Source organism: Ranitomeya imitator, chromosome 2 (assembly GCF_032444005.1).
Source record: "Ranitomeya imitator isolate aRanImi1 chromosome 2, aRanImi1.pri, whole genome shotgun sequence".
Classification (NCBI taxonomy): domain Eukaryota; kingdom Metazoa; phylum Chordata; class Amphibia; order Anura; family Dendrobatidae; genus Ranitomeya; species Ranitomeya imitator.
The window spans coordinates 625,706,869-625,733,550 of NC_091283.1; the positions used below are offsets into that span (position 1 = coordinate 625,706,869).

Genomic DNA, 26,682 nt, shown 5'->3' on the forward strand with positions numbered 1-26,682 from the left:
GGTCGCTGGAGAGCTGTCTGTGACAGCTCTCCAGTGGCCAAACAGCGATGCTGCAGTGATCGGGATTGTTGTCTGGATTGCTGCAGCGTCGCTAAATGTGAAGGTACCATAAGAATTATCACTTGCTCCTCCACCAACCAGGCTGATTGTTTTTCTCCAGCCAAGGAGATCTCAAGCTAACAATTTTTGAGCAAACAACCCCCCCCCCCCCCTTTGTCCACCTTCACATTTAATAGTGCAGGGTGCATGTGAAATCTGACATTGTGGGTGATAGGAAAGAGGCTTTCCCCCTAATACAGCTTCCTGTAGCCACAGGCTCCATTTTGTGACATCCCACCCCCTTCCCTGTTCTTTGGCATCTACTTTAGACAGAGAGAAAAACATTCATGTCAAATAAAATGTCTGAAGGAAACAAAGCGTTTCAACAAAACCTTCAGTCATTGCCTTCTCACAACATAAAAAACACAGACCTCTTTTTAGGCATGATATTTATACAACACACCTGTGTATTTAATGGTAATTAGTTGCAAATGTCCATTCTTTATTAGCAAAAAGACAAAAAATCTTGACAACAATGAATTACAATAGATTTCCATGCTTTTTCCAGAATAGATGAGTTTCAATCCTTGCTCAGCCAGATCAGTGTTTGCCTCATGCTGTGCTCCCTTCACTACTAATTTTCAGACCCATTAAGTTCAGGTTCCCTTCAGCCAATATCGATGGGTTCGATTGATGGTCCAATTTGTATGGGAGCGCCATCAACTGATGATAGGGGCAGCTGTCAATCATGTATGTCCAATTTTGGACTGCTGATCGCATTGTTCTCTCTGAGCTAAGCTGACAGCTGACATGTCAGTGGCGCTCTCTTAGAGAGCAGAAGAGTGCTGGGCCGAGCAATCGCTTCTGTTGAACAGTCGGTTTAGATGGCTGTTGGACGGACGATTGGCCAAATCCTCGCTCATCCGACAGTCTTCTCGTGTATGGCCAGCTCTATGGAATACAGATGAAAATAGATTCAAAATAGTCAAAGGTTTTCATGGGTATAATTGCCCTCATTGATTACAGTGCAATCTTCAAGGCCAAGTTCTCACCTTGCATAAATACTGATTTTGTGCTTTTTATCCTTGTGTTTTCTGCAGCGGTTTACACAAAAGTACACAATGTGGCTGTGGGGGCATCATACCATGTGCACGTATGTGGGGGCATCATCATACTAATCTGAGAGCAGGGCAATATATAGTCCGAGACCTGTAACCCTGATTCCTGCCATGTGTCACTTACTGGGCTGCTTAGTGTAGTTTTGATAAAATCACTGTTTTATCATCATGCGATTATCATTAGAGGAATAGTAAACCTGCTGCAATGCTAGACCTGCAGAAGATAAATTACAGGTTTTATCTAAAATATACAAACAGGTCCAGTATGTAATGTGATTCTGGAGTAAGGGTTTCTTCTCAGACGGTGTAGAAAAAACCTAGTGACCGGTTTACTGTAAGGATTTGTGCACACGATAAACGCTGCAGGTTGAATGCTGCATACTTGTGCAGCGTCCAATCCACAGCATCCAGATGTTACGGCACAGAGGACGGGATTTCAAGAAATCTTATGCCCACTATCAGTGTCGGACTGGTGTGCCAAGGGCCCACCAGTAACATTGACTTTGGGGGCCCACTTTTCACCTGCATACAAATATTATACTACCCTCAGACACAAAGTTACCTATATCTCTACATAATAACAAACTAGCTAGTTTGGTTACTGAATGATGATATGCTATTTTTTTCTGTACAGAGTAAATCATGTGAATTATGCCAAGTACTGCCCATACAGTGGGGTTGGTGGCCCAGACCTGCACAGGGGCCCACCGGGCGATTCCCCTGTTACCCTGTGGGCCAGTCCGAGCCTGCCCACTATTCGTTCACCTATGCCTGTTTATCAGACGAACATGCGGCGCGTCTTTCCAGGACGCAGCATGTCTTTTTATCTTTCTGAGATTCGAGCCTCGCAAGAGAAATTTCACCCGTACAATGTATTAGGGGCGGTGAATCTGCACGGTTCAGGGAACACATGCGAATATCGCTGCGTGTAATAACCGGCAGCAATTGTTCCATATAGAATGGAGGGGTGGGGGCGGGAGCGTCACTTTTTGGTTCTATATATTTTTTCACATTTATATGTTCCCATTACCTAAAAATTAGCTGTAATAAGTTAAAATGTAAAGGGGTTATCCCACAAGGGATATTTATCACTTCTCATCCAATAGGTGATAAATGTCTGATTAACTCAGTTACGAGCTTTAATGGAGCAGTGCCTGAGCGTTACTAATGTCACTGCATTCAGTGGAGTGATTTAGCAGATTTAGCAGATTTTTTAATATGTCTTAAAGGGGTTGTTCAGTCCTGTGACTACAGACTTCTGAATCTTCTGCACGCTGTGAGGATTCTCCAGCGCCGACACAGGGAGCCAGTGGTCATGTAAAGAATGTAATCTGCATACTCCTGGCCACATTCTGACAAGATGGCCGTGGCCTCGCTCAATGCAGGTGAATTGAGTCAAGCCAGAAACCGTCGAGTCGGGAGTATGCATCATATCTTGAAGTGTCACAAAACTTTTGCACAATTCGAAGTTATATAAAACTTTTGTGATGTTTGTGGTTTTTGCACTAGTTTCTGCCAGCTCTGCCAATACTGGGCACAATGCCAGTCTTAATTGGGTCCAGAATATCATATAAACCTAGAAGACACATAAAATGAAACTAAAAGCAGTGATTTAATACCTTTTTAGCTTCAGAAAATAGTATTCTCAGAACTTAACGTAAACCTCAGCTGATACGTACTGCCCACACCGTGTGCAGCATGTGTCAGACACTAGATATATCCACTCGGCCAGGTATGTTTCACTCCGGAACACTGTGATGTCCGACTAGTCTACAGTGCGGTCTTTATCACCAGCGGCTTTTAAAGAATGTTTTTCTCTGAAACGCCGCTGTGTTTCAGAGTCAGACATACCTGTTTGAATTAATTTAACCAGCGTCTGATACATGCTGCCTACGGATTGGGCAACATGTGTAACGTGGCAAATGGTGGTAGCCGAGGGTGAGATATAGCAAGGTACCTATATCATAGGGGCACATTATGCACCTATTGGCTTTTATCTGCTAGCTGGGTGGTATGCTGGCATGTTATGACATCTGAATTGTATCTATCATTTTTTGATCATGTTGCTCTATAGTAGTACCAGTAAATTCCCAATACTTATATGGGGCCAATGATATGGTGTTATGAAGATGTTGCTGAGTGTGGCAGGGTGTGGCCGCCATGATTTGATGCATCCATCACCCAGAGCTGATAGGCCTGATGTTCCAAGAATTATTGGCATGTTTGACAACAAATCCAATGTTGTACAAAGAATCCTCAGGAAACACTGGGATACTAAGAGCTGATCCCGAGTTAAGAGATTTCATCCCACCAACCCCTAAAATTACTTACCGGAAGGTTAGATCCATCAGAGACCGATTGGTCCACAGTTTCTACGAAAAAGGGAAACCACCTGGCACGTGGTTAGACCGCAAACCGTGTGGTACTTTTAGATGTGGAGACTGTAAGTTCTGCCCGTGGGTTAGAAGGGAGAAATCCTTTTGGGGTACCACATAAGAAAGGGTCTATTTTATTTGAGACTTTGCAAACTGTAAGACAGAAGGGGTAGTATACATGGCTTCCTGCTTGTGTCCACTCAATTATGTCGGGAAAACAAAAAGGGACCTACGCAGGCGCATTGGCAAACATCTTGGTGACATCAAGCACAAAAGGGATACACCTCTAGCAAAACATGTTAGGTTTGTTCATCAAGATGATCCCAAGGTGCTGTCATTCTGTGTCCTTGAGGTAGTGCGACGGAACCCATGGGGTGGGAATTTAAATAAACTTCTTCAAAAAGAATGTCAATAGATATTCAAACTACGAACTCTTGTGCCGGATGGCTTAAATGAGCAACAAAATTATTGTTGCTTTATGATTCAAATGTCCTTTATCACTAGCCAGAATCAGGACTGTTAGGTTTTATCCAGTCATTATATCGCATATCTTTCTATATATCTTTTGTTAATCTTTGGCATTATTTTCTTTCCTTGTCTTAGATACCTGGTATTATGGGGGCACTATTCTGATTTTAAAAAAAAATGTATGGTTATCTGTGTAAATATGTGCTCCTGTTTGTAACATTGCAGCTTTAGAATGCAAATATATGCTCCTTCTTGTAACATTGTGTTTAAATGTAGTCCGGGTGGCAGTGTGTGTAATAGATTGCGTTTGTATGTTGGTGCATATAGGGCAATGTCTATACTTTAGCAGGATATGTTGCCTTGGGGGGATGATCCGGACACAAAGCGTGGGCCCTACACACTGGTTGGCTGCTATACACATGGGTTAACACTGTGCTTAATTACGCAGTTTCCCTGTTGGCAGCGCATGCGCTGTAGTGTTTGGCTGTTTGCCATAATATAGCTGATGTAAGACTGACGCATGCGCTGTATGCAGTGTGTAGTGATCTTATCGGTTCATGTGACCTGTACATCTAGCATCTCCCAGGAGGGGGAGCATGTGCACTGTAGATTGGTGCGACTTGTCTTCAAGGTAATGGCGCTGCTCACCCCAATGCAGGGCTCTCTCATAGACCGTTTGGAGGAGTGGCGAATCTGGGTATACCCGCCAAACAGGAAGCAGCTGGCATACCACATTAAGGAGGATGTTTCTATGTGTAGTCTGCAGCCTTTTTTTTGGACAACTCTCTACTGTCATGTGATTATTGAATCTCTCCTGATGAACCCGTGTGTAGGGGAAACACGTCGAGAGTCTATTTGTTTCATGTAAGGAGTCTCTTCATCGGGACCCTAAACTGTCTATACACCACAGACTAACAGATGAGTATAAATTGTATTATCAAGGTACCTATATCATAGGGGCACATTATGCACCTATTGGCTTTTTTCTGCTAGCTGGGTGGTATGCTGGCATGTTATGACATCTGAATTGCATCTATCATTTTTTGATCATGTTGCTCTATAGTAGTACCAGTAAATTCCCAATACTTATATGGGGCCAATGATATGGTGTTATCAAGATGTTGCTGAGTCCCTAGACGCCTATTCTGTACGTGTTTATACACCTGATATTGTGTACATGGGGGATGAATGACATATTCTGTCTCCTCTCTTACATCACATTTCTGGTTGGTCCCATTCATTTTATACAACACAATATACCATTACACGATTGTGACAGGCCATCTGGCCTTCTATTTCCAACTATCATCTTATAGGGTATAAGCAGGAGATTAGGGACAGCCACCGTACGAGCGGGGGTGCCATTCTCGTGTTAGGGTGCCAACCTCCGCATCTAGGTAGGCAGATATATAGGTGTTTTTTGTAGTGTCTAGGGAAATATCACCCATTTCTACACATCTATTGAATGAGTAAGCGGCAGCACTCTCTTGTCACTGGTTCAAGGTACTACTGCATGATATCTTAAGGTGGGCTTACATCTCTATCTTTTCTAATAGAGGTTATTAGTGCCTGGGTAGATATCATCCTAGTCATACCAGGGGAAGATATCCCCTTACAATTTTCTATAGCCCAAACCATATAGGCTATTCTACTTTAGGGTATTTCTACCTATTTGTTCTTAATCAATATTTAATAAAGGTTATATACATTTTTACAGGGTTTCTTTTCTGTAAACCGGTGTTCTTCCCTTGTTGGTTATTTAGTTTGTGAGAAGTCTTTCCTGCCCTGGCATAATACATGAAGATGGGGTCCTGGCTGGGTGTGTGGACCTTAGCTTCGGGATGTCACACCCTTGCAGGCAGCATGGTTGCCGGTGACTTTGGCTGGCCAGGACCAGGTTTTACAAAGCTCAATGAGAGAGACAACTACTTAAAATGGAACGGTCTTTTACCGAACAGTAACTTGGTGGGAGTTATGTACAAAAGATAGTGGGTGCATAACTTCATGAACATTTCACTTAATACATGGAACATCTTCCTACACATTTTCTTTCTTCCCTTACTTAGTCCTCTGACTTCACCATCATTCAGCATGGTACTTCATAACCTTCCCTCAACCTCCTATTAAAAGTGAATATGATCTCTGCAACAGTAGTTGGGTATAGACAGAACACGTTGAACAGAGCTGTGCTGTTCTGCTAAGTTCATTGCTTACATCCAATCAACTCCACAGTTGAAAACAGCTGTGTAGTGTGGGTGCTGGATGATGGACCCCCATCTATCTGATAAGATAAAGCTATCTGATCTGGAGGCCATCAGTATCTTAAAGAGAACCTGACGCTTGATTCACATTGCTCAATTTTCAGACAGCATGACTTAGGGCCTGGCAGCACAATTGCAACCAGGTTTTTTTTTCTCTGAATCGTTTCAGTGTTTTAGAAGAAGCATAGTTTAAAGATTCGGCAAGATGTGTTGAGATTACCCCTCCACACTGCTCAATCTCCTGTAGTGTGGCGGTGAGACGTTGCATCAGACTCATTCCATCTCTGTCAGCTGGATCTTTAAACTTAGGCAGTGATTCACGTTGTGCATAGTTTGCGCAGCTAAAATCAAGTGACAGGTTGCCTTTAATTACATGAAAGCCCTTCAACTCTTGCTTTTCAAGAAACTGAATTTTTTTTTTATCAAAAGGCTATATTTGTCTTCCTCAGAAACTCATAGGATTGTGTTAAAATGCCTTCTGATAGCTGTCTCTAATGATTCCATCATACACCTGAATGCTCAACTCAAGAGCTGATTCTTCTCATATCTTCCAATGTAGGAGAGTCAGGAGGCCACCATCCCAATTTAGCAGACTTTAACATAATGGATATGGAGCCAGCTTAATTCCTTTATGTATATTGCTGTGCACAATCTCAGCAGTCTGTGCAATGTACACAGTCTCCCTGATTCACCAACACACTTAACATTTGTCTTTTACCAGGAGATAATTATATTAAGTGATAGCACATGTGACAAGTCAAACAGTGATCTCCCCATGTCTAGCATGCAAAATAAGCACCACACTTGACTGCGTATCACCAAGATTGGTCCTTCATTCTAATGACATCATCCACCCCACTCAATACCAAATTCCCCATAAAAAATGCTTAGTACCGAACGAATTAAGACATGACCATTCTTTTCTTTGGATAAATTGGCCACAGCGGCCATTTTATTGACAAAACAAGCATAAATAACACCAATTATACAATTGTGTAAAAAACTTGAGGGGAGGGTTCTTGGAGCTAAAAAATCTGGCACACCATGGGCCCCCCCACAAACTTATAACAAAAACCTTCTTTACCCTCAGCCGTAACCACCAGCTCGAGGGACCATGTAACCCGTTTCCGGGCAAACAAACTCCAAAGCTCTCGAGGTAAACTCCCCTTCCAGAGCCTGTAAACCAAAGCCAGATCAACCCCATAAAACCTCAACTCCAAGAACCCCACCCCCCCGCCAAACCAGCCACTGTGACGACAATATGAACATGAACTCCCTAGAAGTAAATAACCTGGTTAATTCCAGATGCCCCAACCCAAACTAATCACCCAAGCCCCAACCCCAAAAAAGGGAGGGTGGGTGGGTCTTCTCTCCTTGCTGATGCAACGTGCAGTGTCCCTTCCCGCGCTTTTTGCCCCAAAACCCGCCCCTCCTCAACCTAAGCACCCGCCCCGTTTTATCCCCTTTGAACCAATCCCACTGCGCTTATTACAGCCCCCCCCCCCCACTTGTTTATAGATCAAAGTAAAAAAATTGGCTATAGACATTTAATATCTCAGTAACAGTTCTCATAACTAATAGATTAAATTGCTAAACCTGCCAATAGGTGATCTAATGTACACGGGAACTTCATGACTCTCCACAGCTTAAAGCTGTTACACATAACTAGTTATTGAACCCGTTCTACGCCTGGGTGGTGAGCATTTATATTGGTATATGGTCTCCATCCTGGTATGTTTCTTTCATCCTGCGCCCTAATCTTGTCATGTGCTGCTACCATCTTGCGCCCCCATCCTGTCATGTGCAGCCCCCATCTTGTTTTGTGTGCCTCCATCTTGTGATGTGCTACTGTCTTCCTGAGCACTCATCCTGTCATGTGCTCCAATCCTGTACCCCAATGCTGTCATGTGGTGGTCCCATCCTGTACCCCAATCCTGTCATGTGGTGGTCCCATCCTGCGCTACAGTTCTGTAATGTGCTACTCCCATCCTGTGCCCCCACTCTGTCATGTGATGCTTGCATCCTGCACCCCGTTCTGTCATGTGCTGCTGCCATCCTGCACCCCCGTTCTGTCATGTGCTGCCCTATTCTGTCATGTGCTGCTCCCATCCTGCGCCATTGTTCTGTAATTTGCTGCTCCCATCCATATGCCCCATACGCTGCTCCATAAAGGTTGATGGCCCCCATAAGATGCTCCATAGTATATGCCCTGTATGCTGCTCCATAAAGGTTGATGGCCCCCATAAGATGCTCCATAGTATTATATGCTCTGTATGCTGCTGCAATAAAAAAAAAAATAACATACTCCCCTATCGTCGCTGGGCGCCGAGTGCTGGGGGGCCTGAGTAGGCGGGGACACCGGCGCGCTGTGGGGGTCAGGTGCCTGAGTCGGCACTAGCTCAGGCCCACGGCACTTGCTATAGTCACCTGGCCCTGATCCACTGCTGCGTGCCGCTCCGTCTTCCGGGTCCTCTGGCTGTGACTGTTCAGTCAGAGGGCGGCGCGCATTAAGCGCGTCATCGCGTCCTCTGAACTGAACGTCAAAGGCAGAGGATGTCGAGGATGGAGCAGCGCGCATCGGTGGAACGGGACAGGTGAATATAGCCGGACCCATTGCACGGCGTTAATTGCGACATTTTCGCCGTGCAACGCAGTCCGTTAGCGTTAACCCATTTACGCAATGTGAACCTAGCCTAATTGTAGGGAGAGTAGAGGACAATGTGAGCTGTCTTCAGCACCCGGCGCCTGAGAACAGAGCAAAGTGTGCTGGCTTGTCTCAGGTGTAGATGCGCGTGATACTGATGCGGCACACGTATGAAACACAGGGCATCTCCGATACTGTTTTTTTCCAGTACCGTAAATATTAGGACATGTGATGGAGGCCTAAGATGGATGACTGACTACCAGAAAGAGCTGAAAGAATGAGGGGGTGACCTCCTACTGTGACTATCTGCCAGGAAGAGATGAGTGACGAATAAACACCCTTACTGTCGCTGACTTCTAGGGACAGCTGAGAGAGACAGCGGGACAACGGAGTGACCAGATGACAGGTCAATGATCCCTTAATGACCTAATGGCCAATAATGGTTGATGGCAGAAACAGTACTCTGGAGTATAAACCATTGAGAAAGAAAATCAGGAGCGGGATTATGGCTGGTGGTGTTGGAGTTTCCTTTTTGGCTGGAGGAACATTGCATCTGTCCTATATCACACTGGCATAAAAAAGTATCAAGATTTAATAGTATTTTCATTACCATCATAAACAGAATATCAAATGCAACCCAAAGGATGTCCTATATACGACGGTCTACCCAACCATGGACCGCTTCCTGCCTCTCAGTCTGACTTCGTCCAGTTTTTTAATGACGGGGCTGGATTTCTTGGAGGCGGCTGTGTAGCTTTGGAGCAGAGCTCTGAACACGTCCTCTGTCTGGGGGTGAGTGCTGAGGAAAGCCTTTTCCAAAACATAAAGGTCGACACCTTTATCTTCTGGGAGAGCAGAGATGAAGCTCAGGCCGAAATCGATCAGCACCAGGTTCAGGTCCGGATGTGAAGGCCGTAGGAGCATGTTCGAGGTGGTCAGGTCCCCATGGACGACATCCTCATCATGCATCCAGGCCAATATCTGACCAATCCTTTCTGCAAGGCTGTACAGGCTGCTGCCATGTTCTTGCGCTGTCATTATGAAGTCCCGAACAGTGACTGATCCTTCTATATCCTCCAGGTAGATGCAGTTAGAGACATAATCAACAAAATAAACCACAGGAGTGGCAATACCTGCCTTCCTGCACCTGAAGATTGAGCGCACCTCCTGGGCGGTCCGCCGGTGTGTCAGCTTCTCGTCCAGGGGAAACGCTCCTTCACTACAGCCGCTTTCCCCAGGAAACTTCCCCGGTACACCCGAGCCTCAGCCCCCTGCTTCATGAGCTGCAGCCCCCCAGGTACCGCCGAGTCCGCTCCCTGCTTATGCTGTCCACGCTGTTCTCCACAGCATTCATGGTAAAGGGTAAACCCAAGCATCCTGTAGTGAAAGCATGAACAGGTTGTCTAACAGGGTAGATCAGAGGCAGAGGTACCAAGTTACCAGCCATAGTGGGGACAGCCAGCATACCAGGTATGGTATGGTGCTCCATCTGTGTCATTGACGAGAAGGCAATTGATCTTTGCTGAATTGGGGGAGACTCGGGGTTTTGGTTTCCCTTCCGAGAGATTGTGTACTGGTTAGGGTCTTTACCATCCTTACGCAGCATGTCCGGCAAGGTCTGTCTTTGAGCATTTATAAACCAGTTGGAAATCTACATTTCCAGCACTGCTAAGACTTTGCATGGTATTGCAGAGCAGCCCCATGTAAGGCAATAAGGCCACGCTGCAATACCACAAAGTCAAGAGAGGCACTATTTAAGGGGGCAAATCATTTTTCTTTTAATCTTTTTTTTTTTTTTTTTTTTGCAACAAGTACAAAAACATTGACTGGTTCCAGAAAACCAATTTTGTTACCCCTATCACCGCTATTGTGTCATTATTATACAACTATCCTAAAATACTGGCTTCAAAGGAGAACCACTATGTACTCATATATAAGAAATCATTGGGGGTCGTACCTGCAGCACTGTGAGACGAGTCTGTAGAGATAACATATCTTTCTCCGTGTCTGAGGGATAAGCATTGTGTCTGTGCTCATACAACCAGTCGTGTAGGACTTTCACAGCCTCTTTCGGCAGATTGCCTCTGCGCTTCCTCTTTGACCCGGGAACTTCCAGCTCCACGCTGTCATGCTCACTGTCAGTCAGGATACATTCCTTTATGTTGGCCATAATTGGTCCTGTGGTGAGAAACATTGGGTCAAACAATGGTAGAGATATACACAGCATGAAAAATGTATGTTCTACATAGTGTAGAAATGGCCGTCATGAACAATCTACCAGGACTGAAAGGCATCACTGCACTACAGGAGTCTGGTTTCTTCCTGAAAATGGCCAGAGAGTGGTGAGGGGCTTCATTTACACATGAGGGTCATCCTACTTAGCATTGTCTAGACTTCCTTCAATCAGACATCACATACCTAAAGGATACACCATAAATATTTGATAGATATGGGTCTTAAAAGGCAATATCATGTGCATAAGCCATAAAACATAGAAAGAATAAAATAGTGAAAAATAGAAGTATGTAAACTACTAATCTCATGGGACTCCTATAAGTAAACAGACAATCATTGGTTGACTGTCACCGTATAAAGGCTGGCCATGCAAAAATATTGAAAACCATTGGCTCTGACAGCTATCTTCCTTACGCCCTACACAGCAACTCAGCTGAGCATTCCTGTATTCCCCATGGGGAGGGTAGATTTAAGGTACCTTCACACTGAACGATATCGCTAGCGATCCGTGACGTTGCAGCGTCCCGGATAGCGATATCATTGAGTTTGGCACGCAGCAGCGATCAGGATCCTGCTGTGACATCATTGGTCAGAGCAGAAAGGCCACAACTTTATTTCGTCGCTGGCTCTCCCGCAGACATTGCTGAATCGGCGTGTGTGATGCCGATTCAGCGATGTCTTCACTGGTAACCAGGGTAAACATCGGGTTACTAAGCGCAGGGCCGTGCTTAGTAACCCGATGTTTACCCTGGTTACCAGTGTAAATGTAAAAAAAAAAAAACACTACATACTTACATTCCGGTATCTGTGGCGTCCTCCGGCGTTCTGCTGTCCTGCACTGTGTCAGCGCTGGCTGGCCGTAAAGCAGAGCACAGCGGTGACATCACCGCTCTGCTTTACGGACGGCGCTTACAGTGCAGGGAAGCATAGTAACATAGTAACATAGTTAGTAAGTCCGAAAAAAGACATTTGTCCATCCAGTTCAGCCTATATTCCATCATAATAAATCCCCTGATCTACGTCCTTCTACAGAACCTAATAATTGTAAGATACAATATTGTTCTGCTCTAGGAAGACATCCAGGCCTCTCTTGAACTCCTCGACTGAGTTTGCCATCACCACCTCCTCAGGCAAGCAATTCCAGATTCTCACTGCCCTAACAGTAAAGAATCCTCTTCTATGTTGGTGGAAAAACCTTCTCTCTTCCAGACGCAAAGAATGCCCCCTTGTGCCCGTCACCTTCCTTGGTATAAACAGATCCTCAGCGAGATATTTGTATTGTCCCCTTATATACTTATACATGATTATTACATCGCCCCTCAGTCGTCTTTTTTCTAGACGAAATAATCCTAATTTCGCTAATCTATCTGGGTATTGTAGTTCTCCCATCCCCTTTATTAATTTTGTTGCCCTCCTTTGTACTCTCTCTAGTTCCATTATATCCTTCTTGAGCACCGGTGCCCAAAACTGGACACAGTACTCCATGTGCGGTCTAACTAGGGATTTGTACAGAGGCAGTATAATGCTCTCATCATGTGTATCCAGACCTCTTTTAATGCACCCCATGATCCTGTTTGCCTTGGCAGCTGCTGCCTGGCACTGGCTGCTCCAGGTAAGTTTATCATTAACTAGGATCCCCAAGTCCTTCTCCCTGTCAGATTTACCCAGTGGTTTCTTGTTCAGTGTGTAATGGTGATATTGATTCCTTCTTCCCATGTGTGTAACCTTACATTTATCATTGATAAACCTCATCTGCCACCTTTCAGCCCAAGTTTCCAACTTATCCAGATCCATCTGTAGCAGAATACTATCTTCTCTAGTATTAACTGCTTTACATAGTTTTGTATCATCTGCAAATATCAATATTTTACTGTGTAAACCTTCTACCAGATCATTTAATGAATATGTCTGTGTGACAGCTCTCCAGTGACCACACAGCGATGCTGCAGCGATCGGCATCGTTGTCTTGATCGCTGCAGCGTCGCTAAATGTGACGGGCAGCACGGTGGTGCAGTGGTTAGCACTCCAGCCTTGCAGCGCTGGGGTCCTGGGTTCTAATCCCACCCAGGACATCTGCAAAGAGTTTGTATGTTCTCTCTGTGTTTGCGTGGGTTTCCTCCGGGCACTCTGGTTTCCTCCCACATTCCAAAGACATACTGATAGGGATTCTAGATTGTGAGCCCCATCGGGGACAGTGATGATAATGTGTGCAAAACTGTAAAGCGCTGCGGAATATGTTAGCGCTATATAAAAATAAAGATTATTATTATTACCTTTAGCCTCAGCCAGAATTACCAGTAGTCAGTTAGAACAGATCCAACTGCAATCCATTGACAAACAAGTTGTCCAGACTAAAAAAAAAAAAAAACATTATTTCAACTGGATACATTTTTTTAACATTGAAAGCTAAATGGCCATCCATTTGAAACTGATCAATAAGGAAAAAATGGATGGCCAGTTAACAGATCTGTTTTCCATAGACTTCAATGTTAAAAGACCAGATCCAGTTTAAATCAATTTTACTTAGCACAACTTTCTGACAATAAATTGCTGCTGGATCCGTTCTACTGAAAGGCTCTGTTCACATGTACAGTAATCAAAGGCGATGTTCACATTTCCACCAACAATTTAACATAACTTAAGCATACAGCATCCAGCTAAAGCAAAAAATACTTCAACTGGCACCAGTTCTTGTGTGGTCTTTGTTCAGCCGATCACCCAGGTCTGGACCTAGCACACACAAGAAATACTTCAGTTGCCACCATGCTGATCTCCCCACTATTTGTGGAGGAGCAGATCACAATCTATTGTTCCCCATCAGAGTGGCTGCACAAGAATTACTGACAACAAGACAACAGTTTAACAAGAAAGTGAATCAGAAAAGTCACAGCATATATAATCCCGAATCTTCCAGAAACATTCCCACACGTGTTTATCCCACCAGCCTCTCACTTGCAGGGACAACTGCCCTTTGACATCACAGCACTGGTACAAGCTCACTGACAGTGTAAGGAAGAAGTATACTTACGAGATGGGACGTAGCAGATGCTCAGGTCTCACTGGGTTCTTGGATCCTTGATCCTGGAAGTCCTTAGTCCTGGTGGTCTATAGTTATGGAGGTCCTTAGTCCTGGGGTTCAGGTGAGATCAGTCACAGATTGCGATAGTTCTGAAATCTCAGGACCTTAGGTGACAGCTTTATCCCCTGACTCTCCAGGTTTTGGGCGGGGTAGTGTTTGAATTCGGTGCTCTGGGGGGCTCATGGTGTCAACTTCTTGTCACTTGCTATCCTGGAATTCTTTATCTATTGGTATGCAATTGTATGCAATTGTTCCCAATGTTTTGAATACACTTGGTCCCCAGCTGGCTGCCTGTGTATTATCATGCAGACATGGTAGTAGCCCTACTTCAGCCCTGGTGGTGTGGGGAAGTGTGTAAAACAGGAATTCCCCCACTCCTGCATCCTCCCCTTACATGCCTGAGTGGCATTTGTCCTGTGTGTGGCACCCATGAGCCAAGTATGCCTTAATATGTAGAGAAGTGATGACATCCAGTCAGTTTTCTGTCATAGATACAGTTCTGGAGCAAATATGGGATTTCTCAGGTTATAGAAACATTCACTGACACACAATCCTCCAAAATTCACCTCACAACTCGTCATCTCATCTTTGCGTTTCACATGAGGAGATTTTTTTACATTTTTTTTTCTCAACATTTTTTTCCTCGAAATTTGAAAAATTATTGAAGGGTGGAAAAGCGCATGACATTTTTTTTAAAATAAGTTTTTGAAGAGTTTTACTTCAAAATCTATCGCAATCTCTTCTAAACCTCTTCAGAAAAAAATGTCTCTAAAAAATATTGTTTCTTGAAGCAACTCGCATTAAAAAAAAATCAGTGTGCACATAGCCTGAGAAATAGATGTATGTCCTAGAGTAGGTATAAAAAGTCATCAAGAAAAGTGAGACGATTTTTTTTTCACTTATCCATATACAATCCGTTTTTTTACCGCAGCGTCTAATACCCATTTACAGTTTCCTAAGGTACAGAATTGCAATATTTTCCTAAATATCGGATGTTGCACTGTGGCTCGGTATGGCATCTGATTTGTGCCCCTATAGACCTGAACGGGCGAGTCTCATCCCATTTTTAGAATAAACTTGTGCATGCTGCCATGTTTTCACATTCAGAAAATAATCGCTCCTCTGCAGCGCCCTCTAGAATAACATTGGTCCGAGTGCTGTCTATTTTGTACTTGTGCTGTCCATTTTGTACTTGTGCTGTCCATTTTGTACTGGTGCTGTCCATTTTGTACTGGTGCTGTCCATTTTGTACTGGTGCTGTCCATTTTGTACTGGTGCTGTCCATTTTGTACTTGTGCTGTCCATTTTGTACTTGTGCTGTCCATTTTGTACTGGTGCTGTCCATTTTGTACTTGTGCTGTCCATTTTGTACTGGTGCTGTCCATTTTGTACTGGTGCTGTCCATTTTGTACTTGTGCTGTCCATTTTGTGCTTCTGCTGTCCATTTTGTGCTTCTGCTGTCCATTTTGTACTTGCGATACGATACGATGCACTTTATTAATTCCGTGGGAAATTATGGTATCACAGCAGCACAACTTACATCATAAGAATCATAAAATGAATTACTTAGTTGACATGACAGTTTGTTGACAGAAGGACATTATACATTAGAATATGACATACTCAGCGGGTGAACTGAAAAGTAGGAGAAATAAAGTAGACAATCACCTTTATGATTTAACCCTAATGTTATTGTTGTACATACCCATAGCAGTTAGCACAAACGATTTCCTAATTTTTTCCTTCTTACACCTCAGAAGTATTAGCCGGTTACTGAAGGTGCTCTTCTGTCTCATGAATAGCTCATATAGTGGATGTGCATTATTGTTCATAATTGCCCTACACTTTCTCAGAGTTCTTCTCACCACTACCTCCTCAAGAGAGTCCAGATTGCAGCCGACAGCAGAGCTTGCCTTTTTGATAAGCTTATTCAGCTTATTAGCATCAGAGGCCTGCACACTATTACCCCAGCATATGATTGCAAAAAAGATGGCACTTGCCATTACAGACTGGTAGAACATTTCTAACATTTTGCTGCACACATTAAAAGACCTCAGGTTCCTTAGGAAATAAAATCTGCTCATCCCCTTCTTGTAGTCAGTCTCTGAGTGGCATCTCCAGTCCAGTTTGCTATCCAAATGGACCCCCAAATATTTATAACTCTCCACCTGCACTACCTCCTGACCAGCAATAGTGATCGGTAAGCATTCCAACTTAATCCTGCTATAGTTGGTGTTGTGAATTCTGTTGCCAAGCCCCCTCCTGTGGTCATGAATGGTACTTCGGCTGGTTCTGTCCATGAGCTTCCTCTGACGAAAGTGAGTGGGGATGTGGCTTCTGAGTTTCCTTCCACAGGTGACGAAGTTAATTCGTTAGGTGGCGGCTCTATTTGACTCCATTTAGATATTTCCTCCATGCCACCAGTCAATGTTCCATGTTATGATTAGGTAGTTCAGAACCAAAATGGACCTTGAGGTACAGGGCATACAAAGTGACCTGTCAATAATCAAAACATAGGACGAGCTCTGAGACGTGGAAACTTTGCTGACCGCAATCCCTGATCCTATCATACCACACTAGAGGTAGCCGTGGATTGCTCCTAACGCTCCCTATGCAACTCGGCACAGCCTGAGAAACTAGCTAGACCTGAAGACAGAAAAATAAGCCTACCTTGCCTCAGAGAAATTCCCCAAAGGAAAAGGCAGCCCCCCACATATAATGACTGTGAGTAAAGATGAAAATACATACACAGAGATGAAATAGATTTAGCAAAGTGAGGCCCGACTAACTGAATAGACCGAGGATAGGATAGATAACTTTGCGGTCAACACAAAACCCTACAAAGAACCACGCAGAGGGGAGCAAAAAGACCCTCCGCACCGACTCACGGTACGGAGGTGCTCCCTCTGCATCTCAGAGCTTCCAGCAAGCAAGAAAAAGCAATATAGCAGGCTGGACAGAAAAATATAGCAAACAAAAGAAACACCAGCAGAACTTATCTTATGCTGGAGAAACAGGCCACAGGAACATCCAGGAAGCAAAAGGACAAACACTGGAACATTGACTGGAGGCTAGGATCAAAGCACTAGGTGGAGTTAAATAGAGCAGCAGCTGATGACTTAGCCTCATCACCTGAGGAAGGAAACTCAGAAGCCGCAGTACCACTCATGTCCACCAACGGAAGCCCATAAACAGAATCAGCCGAAGTACCACATTTGGCCACAGGAGGGAGCCTGACCACAGAGTTCACAACAGTTCCAGTATTGGTCTTGCTCTCTTCTGGATCGTTCTTGTGACCTGTCTCCTCTGCATAAGCTAAGTTCTGCTTGTGTTTCTTTTGTTTGCTATTTTTCTGTCCAGCCTGCTATTTTGATTTTTCTTGCTTGCTGGAAGCTCTGGGACGCAGAGGGTGCGCCTCCGCACCGTGAGTCGGTGCGGAGGGTCTTTTTGCGCTCTCTGCGTGGTCCTTTTGTAGTATTTTTGTGCTGATCGCAAAGTTACCTTTCCTATCCTCAGTCTGTTCAGTAAGTCGGGCCTCACTTTGCTAAATCTATTTCATCTCTGAGTTTGTGATTTCATCTTTACTCACAGTCATTATATGTGGGGGGCTGCCTTTTCCTTTGGGGAATTTCTCTGAGGCAAGGTAGGCTTTATATTTCTTTCTTTAGGGCTAGCTAGTTTCTCAGGCTGTGCCGAGTTGCCTAAGGAGCGTTAGGAGCAATCCACAGCTGCTTCTAGTGTGTGTGATAGGATTAGGGATTGCGGTCAGCAGAGTTCCCACGTCTCAGAGCTTGTCCTATGTTATTTATAACTATCAGGTCATTTTGTGTGCTCATAACCACCAGGTCCACTGTTGTCCTAACCACCAGGTCATAACAAGTTGGCCACCAACTCCTTGGTTTTCTTAACATTTAGTTGTAGATAGTTACCATTGCACCAATCCACGAAATTCGACACCACCCTTCTATATTCTTCATCCACCCGATCTCCCCTAATACATCTCACAACCACGGAGTCATCCGAAAATTTTTGAAGGTGGCAAAGTTCAGATTTATACTGAAAGTCTGATGTATATAGTGTGAATAGAAAGGGTTCAAGCACCGTTCCCTGGGGGTCACCTACACTGCTCATGACCCTGGACAGATCGATTATCCTCCCTTTTTGACCTCACTCCCCTGAAAAATGACACACATTTTCTTTTGGATATTAAACGGCCACAGCAGCCAATTTATTAGTAATTACCAAAACTCTTGGTAGGGTCCTTGAAGTCATAAAAATTCTAAAGTCTGGTGGTCTATGTTTCCATGGCATTGCCCCTTCCCCCCCCCCCCGCTTTTTACTCCTAGCCGCGTTTAATTTTAGCTCAGGAGCACCGCGAGTCCAGGGGAAGAAGTTACCTCCATTCTGTTAACGTGACCCCGATGTTCCATCGCCAGGTGTCACTCAAAACTCACGACCATGTGACCCCGACATACCATCGCCGGATGCCACCCATTACCACCAGACCACCACCAGGTAACCAACCAATGAAGGGGGTTTGTGGCCTTTTAAAGAATCCCCACTTCAAATTTTTACCGACTTTGAGGACTCACCAACGCCACACCGAGAGCACGAGACCCCACCAACTAGCAATGCTGTGGCCTTCATTATCCCTCCTTGCAGCCCTGCGATCCACACATCCATCCCGGCTGCATTCAGGTGTACCCCGTCAGCTCGCCAAAATGCCCTATGCACATCCTCCAGGCCCGCACGGCGAACCGCCACTCCCCCTCTCTGCACTACGAATTTGGATATTGCTTTATTAACCTTCATGCGTGCTTTGTTAACCTTCGGCACTGACCGCGCTCCTCGCCAGAATTTTCTAGGCACAATGTCAGACCATACTACTTAGAGGGACATACACAGAGGGAGCACCTCCGTACCGTTAGTCGGTGCAGAGGGTCTTTTTGTCCCCTCTGGGTGGTTGTTTGTAGGTTTTTGTGCTGACCACAAAGCTATCTTTCCTATCCTCGGTCTATTCAGTAAGTCGGGCCTCACTTTGCTAAAATCTATTTTCATCTCTTTGTTTGTATTTTCATCTTACTCACAGTCATTATATGTGGGGGGCTGCCTTTTCCTTTAAGGAATTTCTCTGAAGCAAGGTAGGCTTATTTTTCTATCTTCAGGTTAGCTAGTTTCTCAGGCTGTGACGAGGCGCCTAGGTTCTGGTCAGGAGCGCTCCACGGCTACCTTTAGTGTGGTATGATAGGATCAGGGATTGCGGTCAGCAGAGTTCCCACGTCTCAGAGCTCGTCCTTTTTTGTAACTAAACAGGTCACTTGTGTGCGCTTAACCACTAGGTCCATTGTGGTTCTGAATCACCTGTTCATAACAGCCAGCCCCCTATGTTTGTTAGATTTAACAGGCACCGTGCTAGCCAGCTCGTTTTCCAGGGTCCTTTGTGAAGGACCCCGGAAGCAAGATGGCGGCGCCCATTCCTCCACGTGTTCCCTGGCTTCGCAGCGCTGCCCCTGTACCGCTAGCCCACTGGATCGCTGCCTGACATTTGCAGGCTGAGCTGCGGGGGGGTCGCTGCGTCTCCCAGCTATATAGCTGCCGCGCTGGGGGATTACTGCTGCTGAACGCCCTGCAGGGGGTCCGCCGCGCTGGGGAATTACCGCTGCCGAATGCTCTGCAGGGGGATCGCTGCGCCTCACTGCTATGTGGCCGCCGCGCTGGGGGATTGCCGGTTCGGACGGCTCTGCGGGGGGGTCGACACCCGCACCTCTCCTGGCCTGCACTCTTCCAGGCCGCACAGGCTGCACAGGGGGGGGCCCCAGCTCTCTGCCTGCCTCTCTTGACCGTTGGAGCCACCGGGGATGCCCTCTGGCAGCCCATCTCCGAGACCCCCGCTACGTGAGGATCCCGTCCCGGGCGTGCTGGCACATGGGCCTCTCAGAGCACCGGACCTACGCCCAGCTGCACCGACCCGACGTCTATTTGTCCCCGCTCTGGATCTACGTGCCCCAGTCGACATAGCTGGGCTACCCCCACTACTACCACCTAAGATCCCACTAATGGTCGTATCTAACCAGCCCGGAGGGTGAATGGATGCAGCGGCCTGCAATTTACCTATCAGGTCCTCCATACTCGGTGAGTACTTGTTATCCAGCCGTCTGTCTGTGGTCAAAGAACACCTAGGTCCTGCCCAGTCCTTTTAACCCTTCCCTGAGACCCCACCTCCCATTATCCTCTGTCATTTCTTCCCTGCTGTCCCTTTCACCCAGCCCCACCCCCCATCCCCTCCACCTCCCTGTCTATTCCAAACCACTAACTCTCTTCCAGTGTCATGTCCGCTTTCCCCTATCCTTGCGTGCGCGTTCAGCGGATACTGTAATCTGCTTGACACAACTGCTCCCATCTGTACAAACTGTGGCCGATCTGATGATAGTCAGTTATCCAATTTCTCATCCCCACCTCCACCTTCATATCAGTCATCTTTTTGTGTAGTAAAGGTGGCTGCAGGGAATTAAATGCACTCGAGAAATCAAAGAACATCGCTCGCACCGTGGTTCCATCAATCTCCAGAAATGAATGTACACTATGTAACAGAGAGAGAATAGCATCGTCCACCCCCAATCTATGTCGGTAAGCAAACTGAAGGGGATCAATAAAAGCGTTAACCCTCGGTCTTAAGTGAGCAAGAACTAATCTTTCCTAGGCCTTCATAGCATGAGATGTTAAGGCTACAGGACGATAGTCATTTAGGGTTGCAGGAGAAAAAGTCTTGGGTACCGGCACCAGACAGGAAGTTTTCCATAACACTGGTACCCTCTGTGTTTGTAGACTTCCATTAAATAGGAGTGTAAAGACAGTACACAGCTGGTCTGCACAAACTTTAAGGACACGTGAGCGGAGTCCATCTGATCCTGCTGCTTTACCAATGTTAAGTGACTTAAACTGCCTCCTCACATCATTTTCGGATACTGTAAAATTAGTCTGCTCCTCCTCCAATATCGATGTTGCAGAATTTGCACCCAATTCCCCTCCACTTCCAGTTGGCAGTACACATGTACTGCTAAATCTATTGAAATACTCGTTCATCTCATTAGCCTTGTCCAGTTTTCCTCCACCGTGTTCAGACCTTACCTTAAGCCCAGTCAGTAATTTCATTCCTGACAAAACCTCCCTGGTATTATTGTGGGACAGTTTCTTTTCAACTTTAATTCTGAAGGCTTACTGGGCCTCCTTTATTTTATACTTCAATTCATACTGTATCATTTTAATTTCCTCTTTGTCGCCTAATTTAAATGCCTTTTTTTCCTGTTGAGCAAATGCTTCAATTCCTTTGTTATCCATGGCTTGTTTGCAAAACACCTAATCTTTTTAGCTGGCACCAGCATATCAGTGCAGAAGTTAAGGTACCTTCACACTGAACGATATCGCTAGCGATCCGTGACGTTGCAGCATCCTGGCTAGCGATATTGTTCAGTTTGACACGCAGCAGCGATCAGGATCCTGCTGTGCTATCGTTGGTCGGTGCAGAAAGTCCAGAACTTTATTTCGTCGCTGGACTCCCGCAGACATCGCTGAATCGGCGTGTGTGACGCCTATTCAGCGATGTCTTCACTGGTAACCAGGGTAAACATCGGTTTACTAAGCGCAGGGCCGCGCTTAGTAACCCGATGTTTACCCTGGCTACCAGCATAAACGTAAAAAAAAAACAAACACTACATACTTACATTCCGGTGTCTGTCCCCCGGCGCTGTGCTTCTCTGCACTGTGTAAGCGCCGGCCGGAAAGCAGAGCACAGCGGCGCTCACAGTCAGTGCAGAGAAGCAATTTGTTGTAAGCTGCCATTTTTCCAAACTGTCTGAGGGCTTCAATTTCGCATGCTGAGCTATAGATTTTATTGGTATAATTTCAGGCTGCATACTAGGTTTTTTATTGCTTTTTTTGGTGAATGCACCTGTACAGGTTACTGTTTTATATTTTAATAGACTTTTATCGACGTGGTGATACCAAATATGTAGATTTTTTTTTTTTTACATTTATATATTTTTTACTGGGGAAATGAAGGAGCGATAATTGTTGTTTTTAAATATGTATTTTTTTTACTTTTCACTTTAAGTCCCTATTGAAGACATCAATTTGAAAAAGCTTGATCGCTTGTTGTATATACTGGAATACCATGGTAGCGGTCATAAATGCAGTACTGCCAATCGCTAACCGCAGTACTGCCAATCGCTAACAGTAGACCTGTCAGTCACTGGCAGCAGTACTGTAAGGCTATGTGCACCCGTCAGGATTTCTAGCAGAAATTTTCCTGACAAAAACCAGACATTTCTGCCAGAAACTCATGCGTTTTTTCACGTTTTTCATGCGTTTGACACTTTTTTTGTGCGTTTTTTCCCAAATGCATAGAATTGTGGGAAAAACGTGGAAAATCCGCAAAATTAATGAACATGCTGCTTTTGTTATCGCGATGCATTTTTTTCGCAGGAAAAAAACGCACCATGTGCACAAAACATGCAGAATGCATGCTAAATGATAGGATGCATAATGTATGCATTTTAAATGAGTTTTTATAGCGTTTTTATCGTGAAAAAATGCGAAAAAACCTGAACGTATGCACATACCCTAAATCTTTGGTAGCAGTCATAAATGCAGCTTTCAGTGATTGACAGTATCATGAAAGGGATTTATAGCAGAGTTTGGAGCTCAGCTGGTCTCAGCGTTTTGTGGAGCGGGCACCAGCTTCATCTATGATATAAAGGTAAATCACAGAGCCTCTAGTAGTTAATCTAGAGTAGAGAATATTAATAACATTTGTGTTTCAATTACTCAGTTGTGTTAATAATATGACTAAAAATTGCCCAAAATTTGCCAAGTGTTTTTGAGGAGTTTTGAGTTACAGAGGAAGAATTTAGTGCGTTTCTGGTCTAAAAACTCATCAAAACACAGTATGATCAGTGTTTTTTGAGATGGAAAAGTCCAGTAATTTCAAAAGAAATCCGTATCAGAAATCCTTGCAGATTGTTAATGTAATTTTCAGTTCTTTTTTTAAGATAACAGTTTTTACAGCTTTTTTTGTTGCGCTTTGGCTTAATTGACAATATTACAGTAAATTCCACTAGGAACACACAACTTTTTTTAAACGCAATATGCTTTTTGCAACCACATTATAAAAAAACTTACTATATGAACAAAGTCTCTCAAAATCCACCAAAAGCTTATTCAAAGAGTGTATGAGGCAATCACAATAAAAAAAAACAAAAAACAAAACACTGCATGAACAAACTCCGAGGGTCATTTTAGTATTGAAATTAGTGCTGATTTCTTGTGGCTTTATTTATTTAAATGGGATATTAAGGTACCTTCACACATAACAATATCGTTAACGATATCGTTGCTTTTTGTGATGTAGCAACGATATCGTTAACTAAATCATTATGTGTGACAGCGACCAACGATCAGGCCCCTGCTGGGAGAACGTCGGTCAGTGGGGAAAGTCCAGCACTTTATTTTGTCGCTGGATCTCCCGCTGACATCGCTGAATCGGTGTGTGTGATGCTGATTCAGCGATGTCGTCACTGGTAACCAGGGTAAACATCGGGTTACTAAGCGCAGGGCCGCACTTAGTAACCCGATGTTTACCCTGGTTACCGTTGTAAATGTAAAAAAACAAACACTACATACCTACATTCCTGGTGTCTGGTCAGGTCCCTCGCCTTCAGCTTCCCGCACTGACTGGTGAGCGCCGGCCAGCCGTAAAGCAGAGCACAGCGGTGACGTCACCGCTGTACTTTACGGCCGGCGCTTATCTTGACCCACTCCTCCATGCAGATCTTCTCCAAGTTATCTAGGTTCTTTGGGTGTCTCATGTGGACTTTAATCTTGAGCTCCTTCCACAAGTTTTCAATTGGGTTAAGGTCAGGAGACTGACTAGGCCACTGCAACACCTTGATTTTTTGCCTCTTGAACCAGGCCTTGGTTTTCTTGGCTGTGTGCTTTGGGTCTTGTCTTGTTGGAAGATGAAATGACGACCCATCTTAAGATCCTTGATGGAGGAGCGGAGGTTCTTGGCCAAAATCTCCAGGTAGGCCGTGCTATCCATCTTCCCATGGATGCGGACCAGATGGCCAGGCCCCTTGGCTGAGAAACAGCCCCACAGCATGATGCTGCCACCACCATGCTTGACTGTAGGGATGGTATTCTTGGGGTCGTATGCAGTGCCATCCAGTCTCCAAACGTCATGTGTGTGGTTGGCACCAAAGATCTCGATCTTGGTCTCATCAGACCGGAGAACCTTGAACCAGTCAGTCTGAGTCCTCCAAGTGATCATGAGCAAACTGTAGACGAGCCTTGACATGACGCATTGAAAGTAAAGGTACCTTACGGGCTCGTCTGGAACGGAGACCATTGCGGTGGAGTACGTTACTTATGGTATTGACTGAAACCAATGTCCCCACTGCCATGAGATCTTCCCGGAGCTCCTTGCTTGTTGTCCTTGGGTTAGCCTTGACTCTTCGGACAAGCCTGGCCTCGGCATGGGAGGAAACTTTCAAAGGCTGTCCAGGCCGTGGAAGGCTAACAGTAGTTCCATAAGCCTTCCACTTCCGGATGATGCTCCCAACAGTGGAGACAGGTAGGCCCAACTCCTTGGAAAGGGTTTTGTACCCCTTGCCAGCCTTGTGACCCTCCACGATCTTGTCTCTGATGGCCTTGGAATACTCCTTTGTCTTTCCCATGTTGACCATGTATGAGTGCTGTTCACAAGTTTGGGGAGGGTCTTAAATAGTCAGAAAAGGCTGGAAAAAGAGATAATTAATCCAAACATGTGAAGCTCATTGTTCTTTGTGCCTGAACTACTTCTTAATACTTTAGGGGAACCAAACCGAATTCTGGTGGGTTGAGGGGTTGAATAATAAATGACCCTCTGAAAAGACTTTTCACAATTTAAAAAAAAAAATAAACAAAGAAATAACATTCTTTTTTGCTGCAGTGCATTTCACACTTCCAGGCTGATCTACAGTCCAAATGTCACAATACCAAGTTAATTCCAAATGTGTAAACCTGCTAAATCTGCAGGGGGTTGACTACTACTTGTAGGGACTGTAAGTCAAGATGTGCACAGTGCCTTGTGGCAAAATGGTTTTTATAGCGTTTTTGGAAAATACTATTGACTTTTTCACAGATCCCCAAACACAATGCTCTTTTATGATCTCTACTCTTCAAGTAATATGATCAGATTGATGTTTTACCAGAATTTGTTCACGTCACATTCCAGTGACAATGCAAAAGGCACTGGGGTCAAGAATCACCATTTTTTCTTTATTAATTTGTGCCAAGTTTCGCAAACTTATTCATGGGGCGATTCGAGTCTTTCTAAGCCTGTTTTTTATGACAAAATAAGGCTTTATAAGCGCTTCATAGATGATCTGATCATCATATGGAAGGGGACATAGGAGGAAGTGGCACAATTAATAAAGGAGCTCAAAAATAACACCTGGGGGATTACCTTTACATCACAAATTAATAAAGAAAAAATGGTGTTTCTTGATTTAGAGATCAGCCATAATGGGAAAAAAATCATCACCAAATCCCACTTCAAAAAAGTGGATTCAAATGGCTTTTTAGATTTCAATAGTGCACGTTACAAGAAGTGGAAGGTCAATATACCCCACAGCCAATTTTATCGCATCAGAAAGAATTGTACGAGAGAATCTGATTATGTAGCTCAGTCTAAAATTTTAAAAAGAAAATTTAAGGAAAAAAGATACCCGAAAAATTTGATAAATGGTGCATATAGGGACAACAAAATAAAAACACAGGAGGAATGTTTAAAAGGAAAAACCAGGAAGGGGGATACTTTGACTACTGGTAAGGTGTTCTGTCCTCACTAGCTGAGGCAGGCTCATACGTAGCTATACAGTCAGCTAAACCGCTATACCGGGGTCCAATAAGGAGACTGTGGTTGAGTCTGTGCTTTATTAAACGTAGTGGTATATTGATGCGGTGAAACTGTGAACAATGATATACATAGTATCAGTGCAGGGTATAGAACAAATACATAATACACATGATATACATTATGCATAACATTAGAAGGCTAGTAACTGAACTGGGAGTACAACTGGCTAAGCTAGGCTAGTATAGAGCAGGGATTATCTAGAGAAGGCATAAAGACATACCGGCAATGCAATCGCAAGGGGGATGAAGTGAAGCGTCTTTCCTTGAAGGCAAACTGAAGAAAGTGAAAGGAAAAATGGAGGGAAACGGAGGCTGAGCTACCATAATGCATTGCAAAAGAGGAGGAGAATCATACATGGATAATACAAAAACAAGATTGAACTGCCAACATAACTCTGGCCGCTAGAGGGAGCCAAAGCAGCACAGATGAATAAAGGCATGAATATATCAATACTGTATACTGAGGAAACTGCAATTATGCAAGCAAATAATCAGGGTAACAATATTAGAT

General features: G+C 44.5%; 1 protein-coding gene and 1 pseudogene across 1 annotated transcript; both read right to left on the reverse strand.

The window, feature by feature from the left end:
* Positions 1–350: 350 nt before the first annotated feature.
* LOC138667643 (homeobox protein AKR-like) lies at positions 351–11,079 on the reverse strand. The gene is made up of 2 exons (XM_069755769.1): positions 10,863–11,079; positions 351–990 (listed from the first exon to the last, which is right to left on the reverse strand). Exons 1-2 carry the CDS (start codon positions 11,073–11,075, stop codon positions 853–855), a joined length of 351 nt encoding a protein of 116 aa, XP_069611870.1. The 5' UTR covers positions 11,076–11,079; the 3' UTR covers positions 351–852.
* Positions 9,480–10,511, reverse strand: LOC138667893 (EKC/KEOPS complex subunit Tp53rkb pseudogene; annotated as a pseudogene).
* Positions 11,080–26,682: the final 15,603 nt, after the last annotated feature.

Excerpts from the sequence above, each read along its gene's own strand:
- LOC138667643 (XM_069755769.1), bottom strand. The coding sequence starts at position 11,075 with ATGGCCAACATAAAGGAATGTATCCTGACTGACAGTGAGCATGACAGC. Across the intron at positions 991-10,862 it reads CTCGTCTCACAGTGCTGCAG|AGCTGGCCATACACGAGAAG; the intron begins GTACGACCCCCA and ends TGTATTCCATAG.